This window comes from Oncorhynchus masou, chromosome 19 (genome assembly GCF_036934945.1).
Source record: "Oncorhynchus masou masou isolate Uvic2021 chromosome 19, UVic_Omas_1.1, whole genome shotgun sequence".
NCBI classification, from domain to species: domain Eukaryota; kingdom Metazoa; phylum Chordata; class Actinopteri; order Salmoniformes; family Salmonidae; genus Oncorhynchus; species Oncorhynchus masou.
In genome coordinates, this window is record NC_088230.1 from 28,522,742 (window position 1) to 28,536,602 (window position 13,861).

The window sequence follows — 13,861 nt, forward strand, 5'->3', positions numbered from 1 at the left end:
AAATGTTAAAAAAGCAAAGGAAGGCGGGATTATCGTCTTCCTTGTATGATTTTATGAAATAGTGTCGTTTCCGATATTTCTGTTCCGCCACCTGCAGGATTGGGGTGAATAATAAGTGTTTCCCTTAGGGGACGAGAAGAGAAGACAGCAGCGCAGCATCTTATTTTGCGTTCAGTAAACTGTGCGCGAGGTATGTAGCCGAGCATCTGCGCAACGAGCACGGCGCACCTGAGTTTAATATAATATTTATAGTCCGCTATTTATAAAGAAAAATATATATTGTTTAGACTACAGGAAAAATGAAAATAACATGTGTAAAAAGCCTATTTCAACTGGAAACAGAGAATAAAATAACAATTTAGGCCTTTTCTTATTTTAATTCAGTGGCATTTGGGCCTATATTGTCTAGCCTTTACATTGGATTATGGTGCTGATATTTTCGCAAACCATTGCGTAGAGCGGGAATGAGTCGAATCCTTCCCCGCCCAAATTATGGTTGATTTGGGAAGTATTTGCGCCTAGACCGTGCTGTAGCGCAACCGACAGCCAGTAGTGGCCAGCAGCAAACAGCAGCAGCTCCAGCGGTGGATGTAGGATCAGAGTCGGGGCGAATCTAGGATTCACTGTCAGAGGGGAAGAAGAGCAGAGGACTCTCTCAACGTTCTGAATCATGGCTACTGAAACCGTGTCCCCGGCGTGCACTGGATCCAGTTTGCTGCAACCCATAAGCGAAATCATCAATCTTCCTCTCGACCAGGTAAATAGGTTAATTCTTGTTACTTCTACTTACGCTTTTTTTTTAGTATTTCTATCATTCGTCGCATGTCCAAAATCGCAGCAAAAACAACATTGTGTAGCCAATTGTCTTTGATTCCTCACTATCAAACAACGGTATTGGTATTGCCATTTTTCCCTCATAGGAAATCATGAATTTGGATTGGTTTGATACAATCGTTCAACACGTTGACGCCACATTGGCATAAGCGCACATCTCGCAATGATTTAATTAAATTAAAGGCCCCCTTTAAATGTCACAAAAATGTCACGTTTAGTCGACAATTAATCATCAGCCATACTTTTAAATAGTATCTTATTTGAACAAATGTGCCGCAGATGTCTGTGTACAGGATATTTGGCTTGTCTAGACTACAATAACCCTAGATTTGGATTTATAGTTGACATTGGCCTCTTACTGATCGGGCTATAATGTAACCAGTTTTATTTTACGCACAAAATAAATGACACATTTTCAAGTAGCCTAATCACAGCTGTAGAATAGGCCTATGTGTTTTGCTGCCGGTGCCAAATCAATCTGAATTTATCATTAAGCATGCTTTCAGTTATTACCGTCTCTTCCTTGCAATGGTTTTCACATAGGCCCATTCAGGTGACCTGTATATGTAAATGCTATAGTCTCACTTGTCATTAGAAGACGTCGAAGAACACTCAGATTACATAGCCTACCCCGACCACAGCAGCTTTACTTTACATGTGAAGCCCATCCCATGCAAATATTAAATCTGCAGCACCCACTCTTACAATCTACTGTATACAAGATTTGCATCTGAAAAATAGCAATGGAAAAGTTTCTGATAATTTCCCACTAATCTATTCATAACCAACCAAGTTTGAATCCATGCTCATTTATGTAATGTGGCACATTCATATATTTATCTAATGCAAACAACCTTAAGTTAAATGCTGTAATGCTGCTTTTCCCAAACTTGGTCAAAAGTAGTGCACTATAAATTGCCTGGCTACCCATCCACATCGCTCCGGCCAACTGTTGTTTCTTCTCCACGATGAGTCTGGATTTGCCTCCTTCCCTGACGATTTCTAGAATGCGAACACATTCTGACCATTCTGATTGGTCCCAGAAACCAACAACATTATCAATTTTGATACTCTGATTGGTTAGAGGCGATCCAATTGCTGATTTTAAAAAATAAATAAAAATTTGCAACGCAAATCATTTTGAAGTTACACAAACTACTTCTATGATGGCAGTTTCAGAATTAATGTATCAATTGATAGAGCAGCAGAATTAAATTCAGGATGAGTCGTCAGTCAACACTATAAAGAGAGTAGGGTGCCATTTCGGCACAACTCAAGAGGTTGTACTGTAGAACTCCTGTTTGTTTTCTATTTAGCCAAAACAACAGACCAAATGTACTGTAGCGTGCTGTAAATGATCCCAGAACATCTCCGACAGTATTCATGAAGGGAACGTGACCACAACAGTGAGTCGTCTGAACAAACTTCAATTCCTCTTAATACTCCTCTAGAGGTAACAGGTGTGCTTGTTTGGTGACTTCACTGAGCGAGCTCTATAAATATTTCCATTGGTGTTTTCTCTTGCCAGTTTCACGCTAAAGGTTAGACTCGGATAATACTGTAGTGGCTTGGGTATTTTCTATCCACATGGTCCTTTCCAGCACCGTTTCAGAAACTATGTTGGAAGCGTAACCAGGCCAGTCTAGTACAGCTCGGCTTGGTTACTTAACATTATAAACTGGGTGGTTTGAGCCCTGAATGCTGATTGGCTGACACCCGTGGTATATCAGGCCGTAAACCACGGGTATGACAAAACGTTGATTTTTTACTGATCTAATTACATTGGTAACCAGTTTATAATAGCACTAAGGCACCTCTAGGGTTTATGGTATATGGCCAATATCCACGGCTAAGGGCTTTATCTAGGCATAAGAACAGCCCATATACCACACCCCCTTGCCTAACTACACTTTCATAGTATTTAAATGGAGCTGCTACTCTACAGAAAGCTCTGATGACACAAGTTGTTAATAAACAAATAAGTAATCAGGTTCTCTAGGCATTAATATGAGCCCTGGTCTACAGCTCATGTAACATTACTCCCTCTTCTATAGATACTCTTCCATATATACTGAGCCTAAGCTACAGGCTACAGATCTGTGGTTCACCACTTCGCAACTGAATGCAAAGATGCATCAGGCCCTATCAGTTGTTGTAGCCTAGCACCATTGCTACATTCCAGGATGACATAGCCCCGTAATACTGTTGTGACAAATTCTCTTTGACTTTGAGATGTAGGAAATGATATTTGCCTTAGAAATTCCACAGCACTGTGAGAGTCAGGAAGTCAGTCAGGCCGGGGCCTGCGGTACAATCCATCAGAGAGTAGCTATAGTAGTAGTTATGTTCCCCCTAGTAACAGTATGGTGTTTTGACGACACCCTCAAGTGATGTTACTGTGGAAACGACTTTCTAGAAATGAGAAGGAACCAAAAAAGGAGCGGCTTCAGGGATCTTCCTGTGGTCTAGGAGGTCTGAGCAGGATTCATTTCTGACTTCTACGTTGAAAAGAAACACAGCGTGTGTCCCAAATGGCTGCCTATTCCCTTTATAGTGCACTACCTTGACCAGAGCCCACAGTGTGGTTTCTGCGTAGCCATACAGCCACACGGTCATTGTAAGCTGATTTAGTGTAAGGGATTTGTCCAGGGGGGAAAGGGTATCTGCAGCTCTAAGTTATAGGCCTCCTAGCTCTTACTATGCAAACCCCGACCAGGGGCAGAAGACTTAATAATATCAAAGGGATAATAACACTTGGGCCTGACATACCAAAAAACACAGGCTGCGTCCCAAATGGCACTCTCTTCCCTGTATACAGTGAAATATTCTTTTACCAGAGCCCTATGGAAGAAGTGCGTTATATAGGTAATAGGGTGCCATTTGGGACGAACACACACATTCCTGCCTAACCCCAGTGATGGTAACCTATTACTATCACTGAAAGAGAATACGTTACATTGTTGCTTTAACTTTAATGGCACCAGCTAGGCAGCCTTTGGTGTTCAGGGGCTTTATGTGTCTAGCGTCTCAGAGTAGGAGTGCTCATCTAGGATCCGGTCCCTCCGTGTCTATTTAATCTTATTAAATGTGATCTAAAAGACTAAACTGATCAGTATTCTAAGACACTTCATACATATGGCTCCAAAGCTGTGGTTTAATGGCTCTGCTTTCTCTATGGAAGTTGACTGTGGTACTTTAGGCCAACTTGGTTGCCGATACTTTCACACATGCAGTGACACATCCTGAATGTGAAATGTGTCACAAGCATTGCTGTCAAACTTTTGCTGGGAATATTTTAGCAAGCAGAGGACCTCAGGCATATTGCATTAGCTGTGTGTGGCTGAGTGTGCGTGAGAGATAATCCTTTGTGCCAGACATAAATGGTGGTCTTCCCAATCAAGAGTTTTGGCCTGAGTTTGCTGCCCAACACCCTGGGGGCTCAATGAGGAGGAATGCCCAGGGAGTAGAGTACGGTTATCTGGCAGTGCTTGCATCCCAAATGGGACCCTATTCCCGATTTATAGTGCACTACTTTTCACCAAAACCCTATTCCTTGGCTGTATAGTTCAGTACTTTTCACCAGAGCCCTATTCCATATATATTGGTCCTGGTCCAAAGTGGTGCACTAAATAGGGAATAGGGTGTCATTTGGAACACAACCAGTGTGTGCTGTTAACTATGGAGATGTAACCAACTGAAAGAAAAACATGGAGTTAGTAATGCTGACATTCTACTAACTCCATTCAATCCAGATTCCCCTCCCATTAAAACATTCAAAATGTGTTGTAGGCCTATGAGTTTGGTGAGTGAATACCAGAGTCAGCTAATTTGTTCCTTCCATTGAGGGTTTGGCTGACGTTAGTTTACATGGGACTGGGTGTTCCTCTCTCTGCAGGGTTGGGAGCAGATGGATCTGGTTGTGTCACAAATGGCACCCTATTCCCTATTTAGTGCAACAAATTAGGCCTGTAGGTCCCTACATAGGGAATATGGTGCTGTTGGGGATGGAGCTGATATAGGAATGTTGATAGGACACTAGGGCCTCACAGGGTATCTCTTTAGGAGAGCTGTCTCAATGACTACAGGGACCATGATCCTCTGGGTTTATTATGGCTGATGGCTGGCTGACGGTATGGAAGCGGGATGACTGAGAGGCTTCACGAACACACCTGGTGTCCAACGAAATAAACATCACTTTGTTTTACAAGTTTTAACTAGCGCCATGCTCCTGTTTTTGCCAGCTAGCCAGCATAAACTATCTATGTGAGAAGGGCTCATCGGGATGACTAACTGAACTGAATCCATTTGTCTCCACTCGACTCAGTTGCGCGACATACACTACCAGTCAAAAGTTTGGACACGTACTCATTGCAGGGTTTTTCTTTATTTTTACTATTTTCTACATTGTAGAATAATATTGAATACATCAAAACTATGAAATAACACACATGGAGTCATGTAGTAACCAAAAAAAGTGTTAAACAAATCAAAATATTTTATATTTGAGATTCTTCAAAGTAGCCACCCTTTGCCACTCTTGGCATTCTCTCAACCAGCTTCATGAGGTAGTCACCTGGAATGCATTTTAATTAACAGGTGTGCCCTGTTGAAAGTTAATTTGTGGAATTTCTTTCCTTAATGCTTTTGAGCCATTCAGTTGTGGTGTGACAAGGTAGGGGTGGTATACAGAAGATAGCCCTATTTGGTAAAAGACTAAGTCCATATTATAGCAAGAACAGCTCAAATAAGTAAAGAGAAATGACAGTCCATCATTACTTTAAGTAATGATGGTCAGTCAATGTGGAACATTTCAAGAACTTTGAAAGTTACTTCAAGTGCAGTCGCAAAAAACATCAAGCGCTATGATGAAACTGGCTCTCATGAGGACCGCCGCAGGAAAGGAAGACCCAGAGTTACCTCTGCTGCAGAGGATAAGTTCATTAGTTAACAGCCTCCGCAATTGCAACCCAAATAAATGCTTCACAGAGTTCAAGTAACAGACACATCTCAACCGACCTGACACCCTAGACCCACTCCAATTTGCTTACCGCCCAAATAGGTCCACAGACGACTCAATCTCAACCACACTGCACACTGCACTAACCCATCTGGACAAGAGGAATACCTATGTGAGAATGCTGTTCATTGACGACAGCTCAGCATTTAACTCCATAGTACCCTCCAAACTCGTCATCAAGCTCGAGACCCTGGGTCTCGACCCCACCCTGTGCAACTGGGTACTGGACTTCCTGACGGGCCGCCCCCAGGTGGCGAGGGTAGGTAACAACATCTCCACCCTGCTGATCCTCAACACTGGGGCCCCACAAGGGTGCGTTCTGAGCCCTCTCCTGTACTCCCTGTTCACCCACGACTGCATGGCCATGCACACCTCCAACTCAATCATCAAGTTTGCGGACGACACTACAGTGGTAGGCTTGATTACCCACAACGACGAGACGGCCTACAGGGAGGAGGTGAGGGCCCTCGGAGTGTGGTGTCGGGAAAATAACCTCGCACTCAACGTCAACTAAACAAAGGAGATGATTGTAGACTTGAGGGAACACCCCCCTATCCACATCGATGGGACAGTAGTGGAGAGGGTAGTAAGTTTTAAGTTCCTCGGCGTACACATCACGGACCAACTGAATTGGTCCACTCACACAGACAGCGTCGTGAAGAAGTCGCAGCAGCGCCTCTTTAGCCTCAGGAGGCTGAAGAAATTCGGCTTGTCACCAAAAGCACTCGCAAACTTCTACAGATGCACAATCGAGAGCATCCTGTCGGTCTGTATCACCGCCTTAAACGGCAACTGCTCCACCCACAACTGTAAGGCTCTCCAGAGGGTAGTGAGGTCTGCACAACGCATCACCGGGGGCAAACTACTTGCCCTCCAGAACACCTACACCACCCAATGTCACAGGAAGGCCATGAAGATTATCAAGGACAACAAAAACCGGGTCACTGCCTGTTCACCCCGCTATCATCCAGAAGGCAAGGTCAGTAAAGGTGCATCAAAGCAGGGGCCGAGAGACTGAAAAACAGCTTCTATCTCAAGGCCATCAGACTGTTAAACCGCCACCACTAACATTGAGTGGCTGCTGCCAACACATTGACTCAACTCCAGCCACTTTAATAATGGGAATTGATGAAAATTGATGTAAAATATATCATTATCCACTTTAAACAATGCTACCTAATATAATGTTTACATACCCTACATTACTCATCTCATATGTATATACTGTACTCGATACCATCTACTGCATCTTGCCTATGCCGTTCTGTACCATCACTCATTCATATATCTTTATGTACATATTCTTAACCCTTTACACTTGTGTGTATACGGTAGTAGTTTTGGAATTGTTAGATTACTCGTTGGTTATTACTGCATTGTTGGAACTAGAAGCACAAGCATTTCGCTACACTCGCATTATCATCTGCTAACCATGTGTATGTGACAAATAAATATAATTTGATTTTTGATTTGACATCAACTGTTCAGAGGAGACTGTGTGAATCAGGGTTTCATGGTTGAATTGCTGCAAAGAAACCACAACTAAAAGGACACCAATAAGAAGAATAGACTTGCTTGGGCCAAGAAACATGTGCAATGGATATTAGATCGGTGGAAATCTGCCCTTTGGTCTGATGAGTCCAAATTTTGATATTTTTGGTTCCAACCGTTGTCTTTGTGAGAGACAGAGTAGGTGAATGGATGATCTTCGCATGTGTGGTTCCCACCGTGAAGCATGGAGGAGGAGTGGGAGAACTTGCACAATTGGTGGCTGACTAAATACTTTTTTGCCCCACTGTATATTTGTGCACCAGGCGTGTCCGTATTGCCTCCTGCAGGTTCAGCACTGGTCCATGATAGGTGTGTGTATTCCTGGCTCCACAGGTCTTTGTGTTTTTAGGGCACCTTTTATGAGATTGATGAGCTAATCTATTGTAAAACATCATTCAGTTTGGTGATTCAGCTTTAGCCTATGCTATTTAATGCACAGACAGTATGTTTTCTTTGGACATATAGGCCCTAGCTACATTAAGCTGAAATGGGAATCTCCCGTTTACTCTGGAATGTTCTTCTTCCATTTTTTGAAAAATGAAACCGTGAGGTTGTATAGAACAGCCTGCTTCTGCTTTGAGAAGAAGTACTTTATGTGGAGGAGCTAATTAATTTAACAAACCTCTTGGGGTTGAGAATCTCTTTGATGTAGAAAGAGGTTTAGAGACAGCCATTAACCCGATATTATTATTCAGCATTTTCACTCACAAAGAGAGGGAGGAAAGTAGATATTATAGATATTACAGGAAGTCTATCCAATTCCAGACAGTCTACCCCTGTGGTTAAGAGGTTGTTTCTTGTGCCGACCAGAAACGATATAGAGAGTGACTATAAATACTTAGGATTTATCACATGGCACTGGATAGTTTTTCTAAAGGTAGTTCAAAACCTGCCACATTGCTTATGGATTGATGGGGCACTATGGTAACCCTCAATTAATCAACATAATCTGAGTACAAGTTTTTATAAATCCGTTCTTCAGTTTGATAACGTTCATGATTTTTCTTTGCCTAGTGTGTTATATACAGTATGTTCTGTGTGTTATATACAGTATGTTCTGTCCAGTGGTGGAAAAAGTACCCAGTTGTCATACTTGAGTAAAAGTAAAGATACCATAATAGAAAATGACTCAAGTTAAAGTGAAAGTCACCCAGTAAAATACTACTGGAGTCTAAAAGTATTTGTTTAAATATACTTAAGTATCACAAGCTAATGTAATTGCTCAAATGTACTTACATTTGAAAAGTAAAACTATGGTGATGATATTCAAATTCCTTATATTAGGCAAACCAGATGGCACAGTTTTCATGTATTTTTTTTAAATGTATGGATAGCCAGGGGAAGTCCCCAACACATAATTTACAAACAAAGCATTTGTGTTTAGTGAGTCCGCCAGATCATAGGCAGTAGGGATGAACAGGGATGTTCTCTTGATAAGTGTGTGAATTCAACCAGTTTCCTGTCCTGCTAAACATTCAAAATGTACTTTTGGATGTCAAGGAAAGTGTATGGAATAAAAAGTACATTGTTTTCTTCAGGAATGTAGTGAAGTAAAAGTTTAAAAAAAATATACCCACAAAAACTATTTAAGTAGTGCTTTTACTTAAATACACTGCTCAAAAAAACAAAGGGAACACTTAAACAACACAATGAAACTCCAAGTCAATCACACTTCTGTGAAATCAAACTGTCCACGTAGGAAGCAACACTGATTGACAATAAATTTCACATGCTGTTGTGCAAATGGAATAGACAGCAGGTGGAAATTTATAGGCAATTAGCAAGACACCCCCAATAAAGGAGTGGTTCTACAGGTGGGGACCACAGTCCACTTCTCAGTTCCTATGCTTCCTGGCTGATGTTTTGGTCACTTTTGAATGCTGGCGGTGCTTTCACTCTAGTGGTAGCATGAGATGGAGTCTACAACCCACACAAGTGGCTCAGGTAGTGCAGCTCAACCAGGATGAGACATCAATGCGAGCTGTGGCAAGAAGGTTTGCTGTGTCTGTCGGCGTAGTGTCCAGAGCATGGAGGCGCTACCAGGAGACAGGCCAGTACATCAGGAGATGTGGAGGAGGCCGTAGGAGGGCAACAACCCAGCAGCAGGACCGCTACCTCTGCCTTTTTGTAAGGAGGAGCAGGAGGAACACTGCCAGAGCCCTGCAAAATTACCTTCAGCAGGCCACAAATGTGCATGTGTCTGCTCAAACGGTCAGAAACAGACTCCATGAGGGTGGTATGAGGGCCCGATGTCCACAGGTGGGGGTTGTGCTTACAGCCCAACACCGTGCATGACGTTTTTCATTTGCCAGAGAACACTAAGATTGACAAATTCGCCACTGGTTGCCCTGTGCTCTTCTCAGATGAAAGCAGGTTCACACTGAGCACATATGACAGTCTGGAGACGCCGTGGAGAACGTTCTGCTGCCTGCAACATCCTCCAGCATGACCGGTTTGGCGGTGGGTCAGTCATTGTGTGGGGTGGCATTATTTTGGGGGGCTGCACAGCCCTCCATGTGCTCGCCAGAGGTAGCCTGACTGCCATTAGGTACCGAGATGAGATCCTCAGACCCCTTGTGAGACCATATGCTGGTGCGGTTGGCCCTGGGTTCCTCCTAATGCAAGACAATGCTAGACCTCATGTGGCTGGAGTGTGTCAGCAGTTCCTGCAAGAGGAAGGCATTGATGCTATGGACTGGCCCGCCCGTTCCCCAGACCTGAATCCAATTGAGCACATCTGGGACATCATGTCTCGCTCCATCTACCAACGCCACGTTGCACCACAGACTGTCCAGGAGTAGGCGGATGCTTTCGTCCAGGTCTGGGAGGAGATCCCTCAGGAGACCATCCGCCACCTCATCAGGAGCATGCCCAGGCGTTGTAGGGAGGTCATACAGGCACGTGGAGGCCACACACACTACTGAGCCTCATTTTGACTTGTTTTAAGGACATTACATCAAAGTTGGATCAGCCTGTAGTGTGGTTTTCCACTTTAATTTTAAGTGTGACTCCAAATCCAGACCTCCATGGGTTGATACATTTGATTTCCATTGATTTAATTTTTGTGTGATTTTGTTGTCAGCACATTCAACTATGTAAAGAAAAAAGTATTTAATAAGAATATTTCATTCATTCAGATCTAGGATGTGTTATTTTAGTGTTCCCTTTATTTTTTTGAGCAGTGTACATTTCACCACTGGTTCTGTCTGTGTGGCAGGCCTACATGGGCATTTAGTCTGCTCACTGATTCTACTTGGCTGGTAGCTTGCTCAGCTGCTGTGCTGTTCTACCTACAAAACCACTTCCTTCCCTCTGTGTCAGATGTTGAATCATAAATGGCAACCTATTCCCTATATAATGCACTACTTTTGACCATAGCATGTGTGCCCTGTTCAAAAGTAGTGTACTAAATAGAAAATAGGGTGCCATTTGGGACGCAAACTCGGGATGTCTTCCTGGAAGAGGGCCAGAGAGGATACTGCAACACCACTGGAATTTCCCCAGTTTCTGTAGTTCCTGAACTCCATCCATTCAGTATCACTAACCAGGTTTCCATCCAACCTTTTTATGCGAGTAAAGTGCGTGTCGGATAAATGTCATGACAGGCCTGATGGAAACAGAACATTTATTTCCAAATGTCGACAAAACAATACGCTAGACAAGGTGGGATCTTTTTGTGTCTGTAAGATTTAAGGCGCAACAGCGCCTCTTCAACATCAGGTGACTGAAGTAATTTGGCATGGGCCCTCAGATCCTCAAGAAGTTCTATAGCTGGCAACTGCCCCAACCTCAAATGCAGGGGGCGAGCTCCCTGTCCTCCAGGACATTTATGTCAGATGGGGTCTGAAGAATCCCTGGAAAATCGTCAAGAAGTTCAGTCAACCGAGTCACAGACTATTCACTTTGTTACCATCTGGCAAAAGGTTTCTGAGCATTGGGTCTGCGACCATCAGGCGCCGAGACGTCTGATAGCCTGGTGGTAGAGGCTAACTGAACAGCTTACCCTAGCTTTTTAGCTGCTCAGACCTGCACCTCCGAGGCGATCTGCACCTTAGATTTTTTGCACACATCCAACCCTTACACACAAATACACACACACACACATACAGTGGGGCAAAAATGCCCTACATCCTATTGTTTACATAGTCGTTTTAATACTACTACCTCCTTCTAATGACTTATTTGATCTTTGACCTTTTATTATTGATATGGATATTGTACTGCAATGTTGAGGGAGCTAGCACCTTTTATACCTACTGTCAACTGTGTATGTGACAAAAACATTTTTTTTATTTGGCTCTTACCAAAAGTAGTGCACTGCATGGGGAATAGTGTGTCAATTGGGCCATAGCCGGGGGTGAGAGACTACCCTAGTATTACCATCAGGATTGTTAAAGAGAGTAACAAGGACTGACTGTAGCTCCTGGCAGTAGTGGTATTACTACCCTCCTCTGCCTGGGTGGGTAGCTTTATGAGGAGGACACCATCGTTCAGGAGTGACTCGTTCTCTGTGGCTATGTCTCACAGAGAACTGGGCAGGCAGGGTAGCCTAGTGGTTAGAGCGTTGTACTAGTAACCAGAAAGTTGCAAGTTCAAACCCCCGAGCTGACAAGGTACAAATCTGTCGTTCTGCTCCTCAACAGGCAGTTAACCCACTGTTCCTAGGCCATCATTGAAAATAAGAATTTGTTCTTAACTGACTTGCTTAGTTAAATAAAGGTAAAAAATATATATTTTTAAATGGCACTATACGGAGTAGAGGGCCATTTGGGTCACACACATAGAATGATAGGTATAGTAGAGCTCTATGTGAAGTAATATAGATGCATTGGTATTATTATTCACGTCCACTCTCCCTGGTGTAGTAGGCCACTGTATTATTGCATAATTTCCCCTTTTCTCTGGATGTAGGGTATAACTTATCTACTGGAGCTCATTAAACCATTAGAAACAAGGCTCGGTGTTTGCCATCTGCTGCCATTTTGCCCTTGAGCAAGGCACTTGACTCCTAAACAGCTCCAGTGGCTGACCCTGTCTTCCAGACCCTTGGTGTGTGTGTGTGTGTGCGTGTGTGCGTGTGTGCGTGTGTGCGTGTGTGTGTGTGCGTGCCTATGTTTCTCAGGCGGTTGTGTAGGTGTAATATGAAAATAAAGTGGACAATAAATTCTTCTTCTTCTATAGATGACAGGCCTCATCTCTGGAAACGGCAGTAGTCATTGGGATTTCTCGACAGATCCCTATTACTTTCCGTAAGTGTATGCCTGTCTTTAGCTATGGAAGAAGGGTTTATGATGAGTATATGTACATTGAGCAGTGAATAGTGGTCTCCTACGCTTGAGATAAATAATTGAGTGTCTAAGACTAATGTATGGCACTAAGAGTGCACTTAGTGTTCATGGGAGATTGAATCATCTGAGTGCAACTGTTGGCTGCTGGGTAATAGAGATGTTGATGGCACACTGAGGGAAGATGTTGTGCTGCACTGGGCCAATGGGGATTAATGGGTTAAGAACACTAGCTTGGGCAATGTTCCAAATGGCACCCATATTACCTAATAGAGTGCACTACTTTTAACCAGGTAGTGTACTATGTAGGGAATAGGGTTTAGTTTATTAGGATCCCTTTTAGCTACTGCACATGCAGCAGCTACTCTTCCTGGGGTCCACATAAAACCTACAATTACATGACAAATTACAGAGCAGTAATCAACAAGAACAACAAAAATACTTTTTACTCACTTCATATATACATATTTATGTTCTTATATACAGTACAGTTAAATTAGATCTTTATAATAGGGTGCCATTTGGGACACAGACTTGGACAAGACTGACTAGCCACATTTTTGTTATTTATTCCTAGCAGATGCCTAGCAGATCTCCAATGCTTTTAGATTTGTGGGAGTAGCAAACAAGTGCACAGGAGACATTATTGGGAGTGAGACGCACCCTCTCATGTGGACTGGGGTTGATAGTTGACAGTTGATACAATGTTTCAAGTTTGTTGCAGATAGGCTACGCGTAGCTATATTTTCTACCTGCAGGCTGCGTTGTTTTTATTTGTTGGCTTTATGTAGGCTATTTGTACATAGTTGGCAATAAGTTACTTTTAGATTTGTATAGTTTTCATTTAGATAGAATATAGATTAGTCACAGACAGGTATTTTGAGATACACATATTTGTGGGACAGTTCTTTGTAATATGAAAATCATAACTGGCACGCAGATTGGTAGAAATGGTAAGATAAATTGCCACTCCAAATGGAAAAGATTGACGACCGCTGGTGTAGCCTATTACCGGCAACTTCAGAAGGGTAATGGCAGAATCTGTGAAGGCAAACAGCACCAGGAGGATGGTCGGGAACAGAACAGGTTCTGCAGAGAAGAATGGGAGAAACTCCCCAAAAACAGGTGTGCCAAGCTTGTAGCATCATATCCAAGAAGACTCAAGGCTGTAATT

General features: G+C 43.0%; 1 protein-coding gene across 1 annotated transcript in view; it reads left to right on the plus strand.

The window, feature by feature from the left end:
* Positions 1–116: 116 nt before the first annotated feature.
* LOC135506113 (lysophospholipid acyltransferase 2-like) overlaps positions 117–13,861 on the plus strand; it is an 83,524-nt gene continuing 69,779 nt past the window's right edge. The window contains exon 1 of the mRNA XM_064925557.1: positions 117–757. Within this exon, the coding sequence (XP_064781629.1) occupies positions 671–757 (87 nt within the window). The 5' untranslated portion in view covers positions 117–670. The remainder of the gene's footprint in view (positions 758–13,861) is intronic.